The sequence below is a fragment of the Symphalangus syndactylus genome, chromosome 2 (assembly GCF_028878055.3).
Source record: "Symphalangus syndactylus isolate Jambi chromosome 2, NHGRI_mSymSyn1-v2.1_pri, whole genome shotgun sequence".
Taxonomy (NCBI): Eukaryota; Metazoa; Chordata; class Mammalia; order Primates; family Hylobatidae; genus Symphalangus; species Symphalangus syndactylus.
The window spans coordinates 16,064,437-16,084,115 of record NC_072424.2 but is presented as its reverse complement, the minus strand read 5'-3'; the positions used below and the strand labels follow the sequence as shown (position 1 = coordinate 16,084,115).

Genomic DNA, 19,679 nt, shown 5'->3' with positions numbered 1-19,679 from the left:
GACGGTGTCAGCTTGGCCCCTTCTTGCCCCTTGGCACCTGCTGCCCAGCCATGATGATGCCTCAGCTGTTCCTCCATGACATGATGAAAAATAGGCAGAAGGAGGAGGAGGCTCAGATCATCTGAGGAAAGGAAGTGAGGGAGTGTTATTTGTCCCATGAAGATGGCAGTGTTTTCAGGGCACAGGCACCGCACCCCCCAGCCCCGGCTCCACTTACCCTGGGTAATGGAGGGCTGGTTCCAGAACCAATAGTTCTGCACTCCTGAAAGCATCCGCCTGACCTTATTTATGGCTGCTCTGTCCACTTCCAGAGACAGGCACAGGGTAGATACTCGTAAATAACCGTTGAACTGAATCAGAACTCACTTGTCTTTGTGCCTACAACTTTTCTGCACCTCTAGGCCTATCTTCTGGGACCACTGGTGTGGAGCAGTTGGGCGGTCCCAGGAATTCCCAGATCTTATGAAAATAAACGGTTCCGGGAAAGCTGGTGGGCACCTCTGACAGAGGGGACCACAGGGCCAGTGGTGCCCTCTGGCCAGCTGGGACAGGGTGTGACTTGGACACCACTCTTGATTTACGGAAAAATAATCTACAAGTACCCTGGGTGGGTCCGATGCAGGCTCTGCCTTGAGGGAGTGACTGCATTTCCAAAGGGACTTGGAAACTTTGTTCCCCATTGTCCCCATTTATGAAAAGTGACAATTTTTGTGAAGTAAGTTATTTGAAAACAAGGGCAGGGAATGCGTGTCTGTGTGTGCATGTCTTCTCAAAAAGAACTGGATCTTCTCAACCCAGCGCTGACCTTCAGCTCCATGAGGAAGTTATTTGGAGCTTGGCATTAACTGAGTATAGCAGAACTGATCCTGAAACCAGCTGCTAAAACTAGTTCCCCACACAGCCATTCTCTTCTTCTTTTTAATTTTATCAGAAAGCACTTTCGCAGCGCCTAATTTGGTCGCTTACTGGAAGGGCAGCGTATGTACAGGGGGAGTCAGGAGTCCCGGGTTCCAGTCCGAGCTGAGCCTTTTTTTCCCATCTGTAAAATGGAGCTCATGATCCTTGCCCCGTCTGCCCCACAGGAAGTTTGTGAGACTCAAGTGAGAAAATGATATTGAGGTCCTCTGTAAAGTAACATGTGTTCCCATCAGTCATTTAATACACATTTATTGAGCAATTACTATGCCCAGAACTCAATGGTAGATGCTGAGGGGAATATAAGCATTTGTCTCCATTACCATCTCTGGGGCTGGACTTTATAAAATGTCATCTAAGCCACCATCTGCTTCCATGTACCTGACCCCTCCAGAGGGACCGAGGCCCCATCTCCCCCTGGCTGGTGAAGCCACTAGTCTCTACAACATGGCTTTCCCTAGCCCGAGCTAATTCCAGAGAGGAGTTTGCTGAAAGTCTGTTATTCTTCTTTATGCCTCTGCTAAGCTTTCCCGAGAACTGTTGCTTTCTGGACCGGGACATAGGACAGAGCTTGAGGCCGCTCTTCCTCTGCTTGCGTCTGCATGGCATCACCAAAGGTAAGCCCTGGTCCAGGCGACCGCATCCACGGGAAAGCTGCTGGGCACCTGCCCACCCCTCAGCCACTGCCGGGGGAGCCCCACCTGATGTTTCCAAGGGAATCACCTGAAACATGGCATTGTCACTTCCAAGCTGTGTGACTTTGGGAAAGTCATGCAGCCTCCTGGTCTCACTTTCCCTGTCTGTAAAATGAGGGTAATCTGAGCTCTGATGAAATACAGTGATGGCTAGAAGGGGCTTATATATTGTGAAGCAGTGTACAGCTGCCGAGGGCTGTTTTATTGGGATCTAATTGTATGTCCTGCCTCTTCACATGCTTCACTTCTAGGCCCCTTGTTCTGCAGTTTGGGAGAAAACTCTGGAATTGTGCTCCCTCAACCTCATGCTCTGGGCACAGGGGATGGTACCTGTAACTCGGAAAGAGGAAAGAAATGTTGGGGAGTATGTTTTCGGCAGTCCAGGAGGCCACCCAGTGAGATCTTTGCATCTGAAAGGACATCTGAGAACATTTTCAAAGCCATTTCCAGCTATCCAGACATAATAAGTAGCTCTAGAATTCAGGAATGGTTGATGGGGCCAGGTGGTTTTGTCCAAATTGCTTCTAAACACTCCGGAAACACTGATTACCTGATCTCAAACCTCCTTTCCCAGGCAGGATTGCAGCCAGGGGGCCGTGAATGTTGGGGTGAGGCGTGGTTGTGGGGGAACACTAACTCTTCCCCAGGGACCTGGGAAAGGAGATCTAGCGAAAAGTATGGGGAAAAAAATAAAAATAGAAATGTTAAATTGGAGCTATGTGCAGCCTAAATATCTTCTTCCTTTTTGCTTTGTAATTTCTTTGATAATATTGGGAGAACTGAAATATCTTTAAAGAATAAGGAGGACTGGTCAAAGCTGACCTTCGAGGGCCACTGATGGCTTTTCCTTTAAGTTCTCAGGTATCTTCCAGGGCTCACTGGGTAGCAATATCTTCTTGCAGGATTGCTAAGAGTATATTTCATTCAAAATAATATGTTACACTTAAATTGTACATTAATATGTAGTATAGACATTTTTTTAAACTGAAGTTGAAACGGCCATCCAATTTGGAGTGAATGTATTGGTTCCTTTGAAAGTTTATTTGTATAAGGTGGTTTTTTGTGTTTTTTGTTTTGTTTTGTTTTTTTGAGACGGAGTCTCACTCTGTCCCCCAAGGGAGTGCATTGGTGCAATCTCGGCTCACTACAACCTCTGCCTCCTGGGTTCAAGTGATTCTCCTGCCTCAGCCTCCCAAGTAGCTGGGATTAAACATGTGTGCCACCACGCCCAGCTACTTTTAGTAGTGACGGGGTTTCGCCACGTTGGCCAGGCTGATATTTCTGTATGTTTTTAAAAGAGAATTGATTTGGATTATAAGAGTAATTGACTCTGAACATAACCACAGTGACCCTGAGATGTTTTACTTCTACTTTGTCAATCAAACCTTAAAGGAGACCATCCACCCCTTTCCCTTCCCTCAGCTCCTGACTTCTTCCTTCTCCTTTCTGTAAATGAGACTTTTGAGGCTCTGGTGTGAATAAAACTAAAAAACATTCTCTTTGTGTTTCTTCCCAGGCAAGGATCTGGAGGTGCTGCGGCACATTAACTTCTTCCCAGAGTCATGGCTGAACCAGATTACAGCCAACCATTACCACGCAGTGAGTTGCCTGCTCTGCAAGGACACAGTTGTCGAAATTTATTGCCTCTCTGACTTTGTTTTTTCTGGAGACGTGTTTCACATTTGAAATCTCTAAAGCTCTGAGGTCAGGACACATCTGGATCGTCCTCCAGGGAAAGCGGGGAGAGCAGTGCCTGGGAAGGAGAGAAGGGAGGAGACCCAGCCTTGGAATCCGGGTAGTTCGAGCTCCCCTCGTAGGCATTTTTGTTCTTGATACAAATTAACAAATGTTGGGACCAAATTACTCTTCCTCCAGTAATAAATAAGCATTTCTCTCTCTGTGCACCCTCAGCAACATAGAGCATTTAAATTTCAAATCACTTTTCTTAATTGAGAACGGAACAACGGCATCTCATTTTTTAACATGCATTTCCTTTATTACTGGTGACCATGAATGTTTTCCATGTGGCATTTCCCCTTTGTGAATTGTCCATGCAAACTGTTGTAGTTCTTATGTGTTTTCAATCTCGCGTTTTTAGAGATGAAGAGGGGCAGTGTGTGAGTTCTGAAGATGTATGAGTCACTGGTTAAAATTCAATCCTGCTCAACAAATACCTATTGTAATGTGCATAGCGCTCAGCGCTCAGCGCTCCCTGCCCCATAGATCTTGACTCCGTGCAAGGAGGTGCTTTTCTGGGACATAACTCAGGACCATGCTCTAACAGAGCAGCAGAGGACTGACAGAGAGGGGACAGTCTGTGCAGACATCTCAGGAAGTCCCCACCTCCCTCTTGGTCCTCTGACTCTGCCCACCTCCTTCCTTTTGTCCCCTGCTGCCAATGCCACCCTCTCGAATTCCGCTCCCTCCCCTCCCCAGCCCTCACCTTGGAGCCTCCCATGAGGGGCCTTGCTTGTTCTTGATTTTGTGACCGTGATCATCTCTGCCCCATATACACATTTTATTTCCCAAGTGAGACTGCTCAGGTACTTTTCTGTCTTCTCCTTGCATCCTCTGAAAGCACTGGACACAGTACCAGACACAGTAGGTTTTCAATAAATGTCCGTGAACTGAATGAATGACTGAATGTGAGTCTAGAGGCAAAACTCTTTTTCATACCTGGTGAGGGGTGCAGGGATCAAGGAAGAGGCATGAAGATGAAGAGAGGCACTCGTGTCCAGAGGATCCCACCGTGGTCAGCTGTGTGCATTTTCCTTTCAGCTGGAGAATGGGGGCGACATGGTCCACCTGAAAGATCTTAACACCCAGGCTGTGAGATTTGGGCTGCTCTTTAACCAGGTACTGAGAACTGCACCCGAACAAGGGAAAGAACTGTCCCTCTCGTGCTTAGATAAGAACCTTTGGAGGGCAGCCACGATCACTTCTGGCTCCTGGTAGGAAGGTCAGGGGACCAGAAGAGAGAATCACAGGTGTCTCTCCTGCATGGTCATCAGTTCCCAGGAAATAAAATTCACAAGGCAGGGGTCTGGGACAGGCCGTTTAATAATTCCACCACTAAGGGGACCAGCGGTCCTGGTGGTACTGGGATGGAGGAGTTGCCCTGGGATGTAGGACTTCAATTCTAAAACCAGGAAAGGCCAAGGCAAATTGGGAAGGGTTGGTCTTTCTATTTCCCACAAACACCAACAGTTGCAAACTGGCTCAACAAAAGACTCCATGCGAAGCCCATGTTTAAGCTTATAGGGGTGAACTCAGTCTGGGCAGCTATTTTGATGGATCTCAGAATAAAACTGCAGTGGGTCAAGGAGCTTGATTGCAAGGCATCTTGGCACTTAGTGACCAGGGGGGCGTTGGGGTTGGTAGCTGTGCTCCGTGCTGGGTTCCCTGTGATGGAAACAATTCTCCAAGAAATCACTGATCTCCTTTGATTATTTCAAGGCACCCCCGCAGTGATCTCAAAAGAATTCACGTTTCAAGAACTAGGGGTGCTGAATGTATCATCAGAGAGTCCCCTCTGAGTCATCCCTGGAGAGGCTGGTTCAGCCTTTTGGTTGCAGAGACATCGTGCCTAAGTGGGCAGGTGGAGATCACAGAGCCAGGACTTCCTGCAAATGCTATAGTGGCTCTTGGGCCCATCAAATTGAAACAACAGGCTTTGTTCCAAAGGTCTATAGACCACAGGTCATCTAAGAACATACCTAACCTATTCTTTACCTCACTAAGGAGCATGAAGAGTAAATAATATTGTCACTGTTCAGTAGCTACTACTAAGTCTACTACCAACTTCTGCTAACTGTACCAACTGTTTGTAGTGAGACCAAGGAAAGGAGGGTCTAAACCCTCCAGAAACACTGATTACCTGATCTCAAACCTCCTTTGCCAAGCAGGATGGCAGCCAGGGGACTGTGAATGTTGGGGTGAGGCATGGTTTTGGGGGAACGCTGTAACTTTTGCAAACTCGATAGGTTCCCAGGGACCTGTGAAGGGAGATATAGGGAAAAGTATGGGGAAAAACATAAAAATAGAAGCAATTATAAATTGGAGCTGTGTGCAGCCTAAATATCTTCTTCCTTTTTGCTTTGTAATTTTTTTGTAGTATTGTGATCACTGAAATATTTTTAAAGAATAAGATGGATCAGTCGAAGCTGACCTTCAAGGGCCACTGACAGCTTTTCCTTTAACAATAGTTCTCAAGGTAGCCTCCAGGGTTCACTGGGCAGTGGTCTCTTCTTGCATGATTGTTGAAAGTATATTTCATTCAAAATAGTATAAGTTACACTTAAAACCATTACTATGTGGTATAGAATTTTTTTTTTAACTCAGGTTGAAATTGCCATCCAATTTGGAGTGAATTTATTCCAAATTGTTAGTAGCAATTACCACTACCAAGGATTTCAGTTTAGCTTTCCCCATGTTTCCTAGGTTAAAATTGCTGTTGTATTTTCACTTTCAAATCAGTTGCTGAATGAGTGACGTTTGTTATTGTTGCTATACTTTGTTTTACCATGCCCTCTTGACTTTTTTTTTTTTTTTTTTTTTTTTTTTTTTGAGATGGAATCTCGCTCTGTCGCCCAGGCTGGAGTGCAGTGGTACAATCTCGGCTCACTACAAGCTCCGCCTCCCGGGTTCACACCATTCTCCTGCCTCAGCCTCCCAAGTAGCTGGGACTACAGGCGCCTGCCACCATGCCTGGCTAATTTTTTGTATTTTTAGTAGAGATGGGGTTTCACTGTGTTAGCCAGGATGGTCTCGATCTCCTGACCTCATGATCCGCCCACCTCGGCCTCCCAAAGTGCTAGGATTACAGGTGTGAGCCACCGCGCCTGGCCTTTTTTTTTTTTTTTTTAATTTATTTATTTATTTATTTATTTATTTATTTATTTATTTATTTATTTTGAGATAGAGTCTTACTCTGTCACCCAGGCTGGAGTGCAGTGACACAATCTCAGCTCACTGCAACCTCTGCCTCCCTGATTCAAGCAATTCTCCTGACTCAGCCTCCTGAGTAGCTGGGACTACAGGCACGCGCCACCATGCCTAGCTAATTTTTTTATTTTATTTTTGTATTTTTGGTAGAGATGGGGTTTTGCCACATTGGCCAGGCTGGTCTTGAACTCCTGACCTCAGATGATCTGCCCTCCTCAGCCTCCCAAAGTGCTGGGGTTACAGGTATGAGCCACCACACCCGGGTGACTTTGAATACTAAATATTTTCCCCCCTTCACTTTGTTGTTTGTCTTTCCCAATTTAGGAGAATACAACTTATTCGAAAATGATTGCTCTATATGGATTCTTCTTTAAGATAAAGGGACTCAAACATGATAATACCTCTTATAGTTTTTACATGCAGGTAAGGATAGAGTGCATAAAAGTTATGTCTCTGAAACAGCCTTTTAGAGTTAGAGTCAATCCATGTTGAATTAATAATAATTGATTCATCATAAATTACTAATTGACATGAAATGTATTGTGAGTGCTAACCATGCTCATATATGCGATGTCATTTGATTTTTACAACAACCTTGGGAAGTAGGTATTGGTCCCATTTAGCAGATGAGGATCTAAAAACTGAGCGTCATTGTGTTCATATGGCCTCTATGGGTAAAGTCAGGATTAGATTCTAGTCTACTATCTCCACATATGGGGCTCACTTCGTCTTCAATTTATACATACAATTCAGTTATTCTCCCATGAAGATAACCGGTCATGCCCCCAACTGGGAGAGGGGGTAATTTTGTTTAGCTGCAAAGCGGGCTATGGGCAGGACCCCAGAAAAGTCAGGAGGGTGCTTGACTTCTCCGTAGTGCTCCTGCTGGATTTAGGAGAGGCAGGAGAATGTCCTATTTAGGAATGGAGAGTCTGCAGGCAAACGGCCTGCGAGCTATAGGACCTGGGCAAGTGCCAGGAACTCTCCTCTGTGCAGTTTCCTCACCTTTAAGACAGAGAAGGTAACAGGACATACCTCACCGGATTGTTGTGAGCTTAAATGTGTTAATCTGTGCAGGGTGGCTTGGAACAAGCTTGACACACAAAGCACCATATGCATTAGGGAAGATGAGGGTGATGATGTTGACGATGACAATGACAAGTATGATGAAAGATCGCTGTGTTCCACTTAAGATTTGCTTACAAGTCTCTTTTCTAAACTGCAAGCTTTTGAGAGGCCATATCTTATTAATCTTTTTATTACTACTGCCAATCACAGCACCGAGAACATAGAGGAGCTTTTTTTTAAATTATTTTTCTTTATGTTTTGAGATGGAGTCTTGCTCTGTCGCCCAGGCTGGAGTTCAGTGGCGCAATCTTGGGTCACTGCAACCTCCATATAAAGGGGCTTTAAATGAGTGACTGAATGAATGAATGGATAAACAAGTGAATTAATGCACGAATGAAGAAACCAGAGTTTTAGTCCCAGCTTTGCCAGTACCTCATATGTGCCCTGGATCAAGTCATTTCTCTTCCCTGGGCCTCAGCTCTTGGTCTCCACTGACTCAGGCATCTCCCTACACAATGAATTCTTCTGGGTGGAAGAGATGAATTATGTGACAGCAACAGTCCAAATGCCCTTATGAGTACTACATTGGTTTTTTAATTCTGGCAAAGGCATCATAAAGCTTGACTTAATGGTGTTTTTCTAGATTGGCCAAAGCCCAGGCCATCAGCCACTGGTTTATGTATGGTGGGGGCTCCAGTGACAACTGACTCAGCAGCAGCAACTTTTAGGAGATGGTGCCAATTGGGAAATGCCCTCTTGCTGCCTGCACACATTCTATACCAGGGTCTATATGCCAAGCGCCAGCTTTTGCTAACTCTGGGCCACCCCGATTGCAGTTCCACCTAAGGTGGAATCACTCTCTTTGCAGAGAATAAAGCACACAGACCTGGAATTCCCCGCCGCGGTCTATGAGCACAACCTCGTCAGCCTGCGAGCGGCACGCCTGGTGAAGTACGAGATCAGAGCCGAGGCCCTGGTTGACGGCAAGTGGCAGGAGTTCAGGACATACCAGATCAAGCAGAAGTTTGGGTTGACCACGCCATCCTGCAAAAGCCGTGCAAGTGTTCATGTTGTCTTTTTCTTTCATTTCCTTTTTGCTCTTTCTCTCCCCTATCCTTTTGGGGATCACTGGCTTCTAATCTCCAGTGCTCTACGCTGAAGATCCCTGGAAAATCTGGCTCAGTTTCTTAAGGATTATCACAGCCTCAAATAATGCTAAAGAGAAATCTCTTCTAGAATGAAAAACCATGGATACAGATAACTATAACCCAAATGAGACTACCTGATTTGGGTCACACCAGATCTATTTTATAAGCATCAAAGGGTATTTTTTTTTAGGTGAGGAGACTCCGTGGAATGTATTTGCCATCACTACCTCCACTGATGCCTGTGAGTGACACATTAATTTCCCTGAAATCCACAGCCCAGACCCACCTGCCTCACTCTGGCCCACTGGGGAAGGGTTGGGCCCATCTACCTCAGTAGGTGGTTGCCAGCATCTAGGCAGATCCACTGCCTGGCCTGGCTTCTGACCAGAATAAGACTTTGCTACAAGCCAGTGAGTAATTCCGGGTCCTGACTGCACATCAGAATCATCTGGGGGCTTTAAAACTACCAAGGCCAGAGCCCCACCCAGATCACCAGACCCAGATAGATACTCCATGTGTCGGGCCAGGGTATCAGCATTTTTAAAAGCTTCCAGGTTATTTTCTATGATGTTAGAAATCACAGTAACAATTTCTTTTGTGGGGGTGAGGGAGAGGGGCTGGGAAATTAACTGACAGGGAACATGAAGGAGATTTCTGTGGGGCTGGAAATATTTGGTTTTGTTTGTTTGTTTGTTTTGTTTTGTTTTGTTTTTGAGACGGAGTCTCGCTCTGTCGCCCAGGCTGGAGTGCAGTGGCGCAATCTCGGCTCACTGCAAGCTCCGCCTCCCAGGTTCACGCCATTCTCCTGCCTCAGCCTCCTGATTAGCTGGGACTACAGGCGCCCGACACCACGCCCGGCTAATTTTTTGTATTTTTTAGTAGAGACGGGGTTTCACCGTATTAGCCAGGATGGTCTCGATCTCCTGACTTCGTGATCCACCCGCCTCGGCCTCCCAAAGTGCTGGGATGAAATATTTTCTTGTTCAGGGTAATGGTTACACAGGAGCATTTACTTGGTGAGAATTCATCAAGCTGTCCTCTTCAGATTTGTGCACATTATTGTGTTTAAGTTATTCCTAATTTATTGGCAGTTTATTTCAAGTAACTTCTGCAGGTCATTCTGATGCGCAACCATAGTTGAGAGCCAGCATTTTCTACAACTGTTAGTCCTTCCTCTTTCTCCTTCTGGCGGGCAATTGTGTTTATCCTAAAAGTCACATTCACTTTGTTTTGTTTCACGTTTTAGGCCTTGAAAATCCAAACTGTGGGCACCCCAATCTACGTAAGTTTTGCATTCCTCTTCCCAGCGTCTTGACAGTTTCCAGAAGAATCTATGGGATTTCCCCCCCGACTGGTCTGCATAAAAGAAAATAAAATGACATAAAAGGGAGCACTCAAGCATTCCATTGCCTTTCCTGGTTCGTTATGGTCTCGTTCGAACTTTTGTCCACGTCTGTATCATTTGCGGGTGGAATGTGCCAGACCCGAGAGTGCATTTACCAGCCCTGCGCCACAGCACCCTGAGTCCAGCCCTGACTTTTTGCCCTCTCCCAGCACCGTGGAAGCACCAGCAGGAGCAACAGGCTGCAGCCAGGAGCATGGAGGACTTCCCTTAGATGCAGCTCTGCCTGCTACACAGAACAACAGGCCTGCCAATCGTCCCTGGCAGTTTGGGCTCAGACAGAACAAGAGGTAGGAGGGGAAGGAAGTGATTCTTAAGTACAGAGTGACTTATTTATTATCCCACCTTTTAAATTGAAGCTCTGCAGTTTGGAAAGAGGGAATAGAGAGCCTTCCTTCCCGCTTTATTTATTTTCTATTGCAGTGTCACAAAGGACCACAAATTTAGTGACTTAAAACAATACATTGATTACTTCAGTTTTTATGGTTGAGGAATTCATGTAGCTTCACTGGGACCTATACTCAGGGCCTCATAAGACTACAGTTTAGTGGCAGGCAGGCTGTCTTCTCATCTGAAGAGATGGCCGGGAGAATTCATGTCCAAGCGCGTTCAGCTTGTTGGCAGATTCATTTTCTTGCAGCTGTATGACCAAGGGCCCCGGCTGCTACCGGGGTAGAGAGAAGGCTGTGCAGGCCCTAGTGGCCCCCTGCAGTTCCCTGCCATGTGACTCTCTACAGACATTTCAAATCATGGCTATTTGCTTCTTCAAGGCCAGCAAAAGAATCTCTCACTCTAGTCTGCTAAGACAGCATCTTATATAACGTAAGGTAATCATAGGAGTGGCAGCCCCTCCCCTCTGCCCTACTCTCTGGACTAGAAGGAAGTCACATGCTCCACCCACACACAAGGGGAGAGAATTATACAAGGGGGCACCTGAGGGTGTGTCCACCACACTGTATTACCCATTGTCTTTGGAAAAGTGATGGAGAGTCGATGACGCTCTGCAGACAATGAGGTGGATAAGTTTAGTCTAATAATCACCTCAGAGTCAGGCACAGCTGTGGGAGCCTCCTTCCCAGCAGAGGAACCTGTGCAGTGTGACCTGGCAGGGAGAAGCAAAGGAACTGGGTGTTGGGAGCCTGTTGGCAGGTTCTCCCCGCCCTTCCCCAAGCCCTGTTTCCCAGGCTGCCTCACCAGCTTGCTTCTGGCCATGTCCAGTCAATGGGAGGTGGGGATGATGGGAGCTTGGAAGAGAGAGAACAGGAACGGCCTGGGTAGTTTGTACCCTCTGGGCTCAGAGGACGTATTCCTGCAGTAACTGTGTCTCCTTCCTCCGCTGCCCAGCTCATGCCCCAGCTCATGCCCACAGCCTCCTGCTAGGGTTTCAGCACCCATCAAAAGTCCCTGCTTCTGGTTCTGATACCACCTCGTCCCTGTGTCCCTCCAGGCTCTGGGGCAGTGGGGACTTCCTTCACTGCAGTCTCTGGGTTGTCTCATTCCCTGTTCAGCTTCTCAAGTTTTACTTCATCTGGGAACCAGTTCTCTGTATTATATTGATTCTGTTTGAAACCCCTAGAGAAGTTTATGTTTCCAGGTTAGTCCCTAATGTAAAGGGTTTTGGTGAGTTGGCAGATGTGGCTCAGTGGGGTGGATGATTGGATAACACGGCCTCAGTGATTCTTCCCATCCCTGCAGGGCGGGGTCTAGGGTGAGGCAAGCGAGGCACTTGCTCGGGCATATAACCTAAAGGGGCGCTGAAATACTCAGTAATACAGATAAGTAGTATTTTAATTCAATGTTTTAAAAAACCAAAATCAACACACACAAATCTATGATAGAGCTTGGTGAATTGTCATAAAGTGACCCATATAACCAGCACCCCAGACGCCCCCAGTGGACCCCCCAAAGTGAATACAACACCGACTTCCATCTCTATGAATTAATTTGGCCCTTTAGTTTGAATATCTTACAAACAATCTGACAGTGCACACTCTTTCATGCCTACATGCTTTTGTTCCACATCACTTTTAAAAGATTCATCCAGGTTTTCACCGGGAGATGTAGTTTATTTTCAAATAACATGATGGTTTCACTTTTTTACTTTTTAAAAACTAAACGTTACTTCAATAAAATAATACATGTTGTCACAGAAAAGTGAGAAAATACAAAGAAGAAAATCAAATGGCCTGGGACTGCCGTCACTGAGATGTTTGGTAGGTGACCTTCCAGGAGGAATTTTAGGTGCATTTATAGTTTTCTTTCCATTTAAAATGGGATTTGCAGTTCAGAGCCTCATTCTTCTCTTGAGAGAGCTAATCAGGATGGCAGGGTGTAGTGGCTCATGCCTATAATCCCAGCACTTTGGGATGCTGAGGTGGGTGGATCCCTCAAGCCCAGGAGTTCAGGACCACCTTGGGCAACATGGCAAAACCCCATCTCTACAAAAGATATAAAACTTAGCCAGGCATGGTGGTGTGCAGCTGTAGTCCTAGCTACTTGAGAGGCTGGGGTGGGAGGATCGTTTGCGCCCAGGCAGTTGAGGCTGCAGGGAGCTGCGGTTATGCCACTGCACTCCAGCTTGGGCAACAGAGCAAAACCCTGTCTCAATTAAAAAAAAAAAAAAGAAAGAAAAAAAAAAGGCAGGGGAGGTTAAACAGGATAACAGGATGATTTCTTTAATAGGGAGCACAGTATTTGCGGAGGAAGGAGACGGTGTATTTGTTTCACCTTCAAATTGCGGGGCATCAGAAAAGTCACTTGTCACTTACCTTCCATGACTGTCACTTTCTTATCTATAAAAGGGACATAAACTCACCCCTCTGCCTCCCTCTCAGGGGCTGTGAACCCCACAGGCAGCACTGTATGTAAGGCCTCTTTATGGACCAGCCCCTGTGCAGATGCCTTGGTGTTACTGGCTCAAGAAAAAATGCAACCTTGTGGCATTTTACCACAGTTCTGTAGGATAACAGGGGTGACAAGAACTAAAAACACTGACAAGCAAATCTGCAGATGTCTAAGAGAGGAGAGGCTGTTTGGAAGCGTCTCTGAAACGTGAATGATTGCCCAGTCTCTAGGGGAAGCAACTGTTAGGTATTTGAAATACGTAAACTCATGCGCCAGGAGTTTGCAAGAGTGAGAGAAACTTGCCAAGCAGCGATGCCAAAAATGTGTCTGTAAGGTGAGCAGTAAGCAGAGTGGGGAATGTTAGGGAGGGGCTGGGGTGGGCAGGAGAAAGGCAGCCCCAAAACCTGGGGTGGGGCTGGGGTGGCAGGAGGAAGGCAGCTCCAAAACCTGGGGTGGGGCTGGGGTGGCAGGAGGAAGGCAGCCCCAAAACCTGGGGTGGGGCTGGGGCGGGCAGGAGGAAGGCAGCCCCAAAACCTGGGGTGGGGCTGGGGCGGGCAGGAGGAAGGCAGCCCCAAAACCTGGGGTGGGGCTGGGGTGGCAGGAGGAAGGCAGCACGAAAACCTGGGGTGGGGCTGGGGTGGCAGGAAGGCAGCCCCAAAACCTGGGGCAGGGCTGGGATGGCAGGAGGAAGGCAGCCCCAAAAGGACAAGGGAAGGACTGAAGGATTGGGCTGCCTCCCCCTCCTCTTGGGCAACAGGAAGGTACTGGAGACAGTAGGATTTGGGGTGTCAAGGAGGGGCCCTGTGATGTCATTTCCACCTCCTAATTGTACAAGGGGGGAAGTGGAGCTCCAGCAAGCTGCCGTAATGATTCTGGTGGGAAAATGTTTACTAAGCACCGTCTCGCTGAATCTTCCCTACCCCATGAGGTAGGTGTATTTTCCACGTCTGATAAGAAGGAAGCTGAGGCCAGGCACGGTAGCTCATGCCTGTAATCTCAGTACTTTGGGAGGCCAAGGTGGGTGGATCACTTGAGGTTAGGAGTTCAAGACCAGCCTGGCCAACATGGTGAAACCCTGTCTCTACTAAAAATACAAAAATTAGCTGGGTGTGGTGATGCGTGTCTGTGATCCTGGCTACTTGGGAGGCTGAGGTGGGAGGATTGCTTGAACCAGGAAGGTGGAGGTTGCAGTGACCTGAGACTGCGCCACTGCATTCCAGTCTGGGCCCAGATAAAGTAAAGTAAATTTATTCATCCAAGGCTCCTCAGTGTGGCAGAGTTGGGAGTCCAGCTCAGGCCTGGCCACAGGCCTATCTGTTTCTATTTCCCCTGATGGCCCACTGAGAAGAGTGGAAATGTTTTAGGGTGTTTAATTCAAGTATTTCTTGAACATCTATCTGTTCAAAAGTAATGTGTACAGAGCATATGCTGCGCGCCAGGCCGCGGTGTGCAGGGTGTGCCTCATATGATAACTCATTCGATTATGATGGGGCCTTGAGCAGGGGCAAGGGTGGGAGAGTGGCACGTACCTGGGCCTGGAAGGATGGGAGGTTGTCCTTGTAGGTGGGGGTGGAGGGAAACGGTACACAGGTGGTGTTCCAGCCTCATGGCTCTAGGACTGAATATGCATCTGAATTACCTGGGACTTTGTGCATGTGCAGATCCGGGGCCCCAGCTGAGAGAGGCTGATTTTGAAGTCTGAGAGACACTCAGAAATCTGCACTATAACAGGCTTCCTGGGGGATGCTGATGCAGGGTGTCTGTGGATCACACCCAGAAACTGATCTGTGTGTCAATTCCACAGCAGGGTTTCTTACTGTGCTCCACACACCCAACTGTCTTCCTTACCCAGTGCCAGAACAAAATCCAAACAATAACAAAAAACCTGTGAACTGATTTCACCACACTGGCTGATTCGAAACAAAGCAAAACTGATTTCCTAGAATATGAAATAAACAGAACTTAGTAATGAGGCACCTCCTGTGGGTGAGCCATAATGCACAGTCCGCCCCTTTCCACTAGGGGGCATGGTCCACCTCAAAAATTTTAGTGGCAAAAATTTGCAACCTAAAAACTCATTTTACAGCAGGGAGTCCCCTTGCTTTGTGGTTGAAAGTGGAGCTGTACATCCTGGGAGAGGCTCTGTTTATCCAAATGTCCACAGTATGCACATCATAAAATCTCTGAACTTGAGAAGTGTTAGTCTTGAGACAAAAATTCTTAAGATAATTTTACAAGCTTTTCATACAAGGGAGAAATTCGTAGAGATTCAAGGGAGAACTTGAGTTTTAAAGCCCAAAGTCCCAATGCCCAAAGCAGTGGCCATGAGCACTGGTTAACGAAACATCTTATGTGCCATGTCTGAAACATCTCGTTCACTTCTCCTGATGCCCACCTTCTGGCTCACCTCCTAGCCCCTCCCCTCCAACAGGGAAGATGGCCCTGGACTCATTTGGTGCACACCAAGTCTTTCGGGTTCTAGAGTTCAACTGACCTGGGTTTGAGTCTCAGCTCTGCTCCTTACCAGCTGTATGGCCTTAGTCAAGCCATCTAACCTCTCTGAGCCTCAGAGACTGATCTGAGATGGGCAATCAAACTCATGGTAAGAATTAAATAAGTTGATGTGATTTGTACAGCACCTACCACATAATACGTGCTTTATACAATTTATTCCTTATTGTTTCACCCTTATTGCTTGGAGTCAGGTAGTACTTGTTGAAGGTCAAAACGGTTGCTGTGCGATCTTGGGCCAGTCCCTTTTCTTTCTCTGGGCCTACTTCCCTTTATGCAAAATGAAAAGGTTGACCCAAGTGCTCTCTGCAGGCTTTCCGGCTGCAATCATCAGATTCTCAAATTCTGTGATCACGGAAGAACAGATGTGAGTGGTTGAGCCTGTGAGCCAGAACGAGGAGGATCTGGGGAAAGGAACTGTCTTATTTTCCCGTGGGCTCATCAGAAAAGGAATGAATTGGAAAGAGTAGGAGAAGGTTTTTCCTCACCCCTCTTTAGAGGGTTTTGCATCCTGGAGACTGGTGCATCTTGTAATACCGGGGAGGAGAGAGTTTGTTCTTGCTCTTGTAAGCCTAGGGGTTCGCCAAGCTGTTGGGGAGAAGAGTGAGCTTCCCAGGAATGACCCGGATACCAGAAGTCCCAGGCCCTGCTTGCACATGGGTGTAGATGTAGGTCATGGGGGATTGGGCCTCTGGGCCCTGAGGCCTTGAGAGCTGGGGGGTGTAGAAGGAGGTTCTCCTGGAGGAGAGAGAGACAGAAGAAACCTCTGTGAGACAGACCCTGAGGGCAGCACCAGCCAACAGAACTTTCTGCAATGATGGGAATGTCCCATATCTGCTCCATCCGATGTGGTATCCGATGTGGTATCTGATGTGGTAGCCATTAGCCATGAGTGGCCTTTGAGCACTTCAAATATGGCTGGAGCAAACTGAGAAACTGAGTTTTCAATTTTGTTTCATTTTAATTCATTTAAATTTAAGTTGCCATAAGCTTAAGTAGAAAAGCAAGGTAACGACAGCACCCAACATGAAACCAGAACTGGATGCTTCCTGGCTTTGCAGACTCTCTAGGGTTCCAAGCCTCTCAGTCTCTCCCCAGGCCCCCGACGAATGGAGCCTCAGGGGCAGGCCGTGCCCATGACTGAGGCTCAGCCTGAGGCCGCCTCAGACTTCTTTCTGGGAAAAGTCGTGCTGCGGAAAAGGAAGTTTCCCATGCTGGGGAAGCGGAGCTCAGCTCTGTATTGACATTATTCTTATCTTGCTCCTTCTACTTGCGCTAACCACTTAAATTTAAATAAACTAAAATGAAATAAAATTTAAAATTTCACTCTTAGTCACTCTAGCCATGTTTCTTTCTTTCTTTTTTTTTTTTTTTTTTTTTAACTCCTCCTTGAAGGGGAGCCACGGCCAAGCCGCATTTCATGTGCTCTGTGGACTCAATGGCTAGTGGCTGCCCTGTGGGCATGGCAAATGTAGGACAAAGGGCTCCTATGGCTGCTCCTCATGACTTTGAGCTTTGTGACTTTGAATGAGTCATGTGACCTTTGTGCTTTCATTCCTTGACTTTACTCACGCCACAGATTGACAGCGAGCTGCTGCAGACCAGGCTTCGAGTGAGGCTGTGAAGGTGAACAAAACACACAGTCTCTGCCATCTCAGAGACTACAGTGTGTGGGGAAAGACAGTTATTAGTGGAATATGCACTAAAGAATGCCTGGGTGCCCTGAAGAGCACAGTTGCCTGGAGCACAGTTTCCAGATAGCATAAAGCAAAGAAAGCTGATCTAGATCCTGGTGTGGGGGTCAAGGCCCAAGGAGTGCCCTCCCAGGGGAAGCAATGCTTACACAGAGAGCTGAAGTCGGAGTGGAAATTGAAACAGGTTTAGGTGAGGATGTAGAGAAACGACTACTCATATGCTGCTAGTGGGAGGGTGAAATGGTGCAGCTGCTTTGGAAAACTGGTAGCTCTTCAAACAATTAATGTATAGTAAGTACCACGTGACCCAGCAATTCTCACCTCTAGTTACATACCCCAGAGAAAATGAAAATGTATGCCCACCCAGAAACGTGAACACGAATGTTCGTAGCAGCATTATTCACAATAGGCAAAACAGTGGAAGTTAGCCAGGAGTGATGGCGTGCACCTGCAAAAGGGGTGAGGCGCCTGTAGAAAGGGGGTTGGCGCGTGCCTGTAGTCCCAGCTGCATGGGAGGCTGAAGTGGGAGGATCACTTGAGCCCAGGAAGTGGAGTCTGCAGTGACCCATGATCATACTACTGGACTCCAGCCTGGGTGACAGAATGAGACCATCTTTTACCAAAAAAAAAAAAAAGTGCTCACTTTGGTAGCAGATATACTAAAATTGGAATGATACAGAGATTAGCATCACCGTTGCAAAAGGATGACATACAAATTTGTGAAACATTCCACGTTTTTAATAAATTTTTTAAATTAAAAAAAAAAGTAAAAGAAAAAAACGAGAAGTGGAAACAACCTAAATGTCCATCAGTGGATGCATGGATAAACAAAATGTGGTCTATCCATGCAATAGAACATTACTCAGCCCTAAAAAGGAATGTAGGACTGGCACATGCTACATGGATAAACCCTAGAAAAATCATGCTAAGTGAAAGAAGGCAGTCAAAAAAAAACACATATTATATAATTCCATTCATATTAAATGTCTGGAGGAGGAATGTCTACAGACAGAAAGTAGATTTGTGGTTGCATAGGGCTGGAAGATGGGAGGATGGCCACTAAAGGGCACAGGGTTTCCATTTCAGGTGATGAAAATGTTTTAAAATTGAATGATGGTGATGGTTGGACAACTCTGTGAATATGCTGAAAACCACTAAACTGTACACTTAAGTGGGCGAATTGTATGGTACATTAATTCTATCTCAATAAAACTGGGGTTTTTTTGAAAAAAAAAAAAAAAGGAGGAATTGGGGGCTCAGGAGAAGATTCAAGCCCAGACAACATGTGAAAGTGAGCCTGGTGCCTTTAAAAAACACAGGAGAAGGCCCCAGTGGTCAGAGCCAGCAGAGCCAGCAGCAGAGGCTGGAGATGTGGGCAGCTGGGACATCCTTGGATTTTGGTCTCTTTCTCAAGAGCACCTAGTATTCAAGAGTTTCAACCTGGGGCCAACCTGATGAAACCTGGGTTTTGAAAAAATTTTTCTAGATGCTGTTTGTCAGCAGAGGTAAGGGGGGCTTGGGCAAGAATGCCAGGTGTCAACATGGTGTGGGATGTGTTGTGGGTGAGCAATGACTATCTGGGCCAGTGATGCAGGGGTAAAAGAATTTACCAAGACAGTTGTAGATAATGAAAGGCAAATTTACTAGAGAAAGTATGAAACTATGTTGTGAGAAGGCAATGGGCAGGCCAGCAGAAGAGGAGCTGACTGCAAGGAAACAAAGGCTGGCTGGAGATTTCATAGAATAATGCTTATGCTATATGCCGAAGAGGGCTTTGTGCAATACTAATAATGCAAGGTTGCAGTGAGCCAACTTGTAGGTGTCTGGTGATAAGCTGGGTGCATGACGGGTACCTGTTCTGGGCCATGAAGAAAGGCAGATTTGCGGTTTACCTGCCTCTTCTTTTTGCTTTCCTTTGCTCCCACCAGCCTGACTCCTTTTCCCTGATTAGGACTCCACAGGAGGACAGGCTGGGAGAAATGTAGAGCCCCTGCCCCATGCCAGAGAGGGAGGGAGGATTCCTTAAATTCCCTGCATGATTCCTCAACTTGCCCTGGTCCTGAGTTACCACTGAGGGGTGTGACTGTGGCCCCTTGGGGCAGAAAGCTCCTCTGCTATCACATTTCACAAAGTGGTTGCACCGGTTTGTTTAAAGGCACACATTCCCAAAGGACACTGGCTGGTGGCAGTATAAATTGGCACTGCCTTTCTGAGGTCAGTGTGGCAGCATATTAGAAAAGAGCTTAGGATGTTAATTACTGTGGTAGTTGATGATAACGATGGCCTCGGTGAATCACACCTCCCTGTGTCCACACCCCTTGGCTTTGTGGTGCCATCCATCAACAGATGGAGTCTATTTCTACATCCTCTTGAGTCTGGGTTGGCCCTGGGGCTTGCCTTGGCCAATAGAGTGTGGCAGAAGTAACACGGTAGCATTCAGTAGTTTGGAGCTCAATGT

The 19,679-nt window shown here is 46.8% G+C and overlaps 1 protein-coding gene and 1 non-coding gene across 3 annotated transcripts in view; both read left to right on the top strand.

Moving 5' to 3' along the window:
• The window catches only part of BTBD16 (BTB domain containing 16), a 70,056-nt gene extending 59,893 nt beyond the window's left edge, over window positions 1-10,163 (top strand). For both annotated transcript variants that reach the window (XM_063625459.1, XM_055246656.2), the window contains exons 11-16: window positions 1,441-1,532; window positions 3,127-3,209; window positions 4,389-4,466; window positions 6,879-6,977; window positions 8,491-8,679; window positions 10,017-10,163. In XM_063625459.1, the coding sequence (XP_063481529.1) occupies window positions 1,441-1,532; window positions 3,127-3,209; window positions 4,389-4,466; window positions 6,879-6,977; window positions 8,491-8,679; window positions 10,017-10,085 (610 nt within the window). In that variant the 3' untranslated portion in view covers window positions 10,086-10,163. The remainder of the gene's footprint in view (window positions 1-1,440; window positions 1,533-3,126; window positions 3,210-4,388; window positions 4,467-6,878; window positions 6,978-8,490; window positions 8,680-10,016) is intronic.
• A 7,693-nt stretch (window positions 10,164-17,856) lies between these two features.
• LOC129477778 (U6 spliceosomal RNA) lies at window positions 17,857-17,960 on the top strand. The gene has a single exon (XR_008655967.1). It is a non-coding gene; the product is annotated as a U6 spliceosomal RNA (small nuclear RNA).
• Window positions 17,961-19,679: the final 1,719 nt, after the last annotated feature.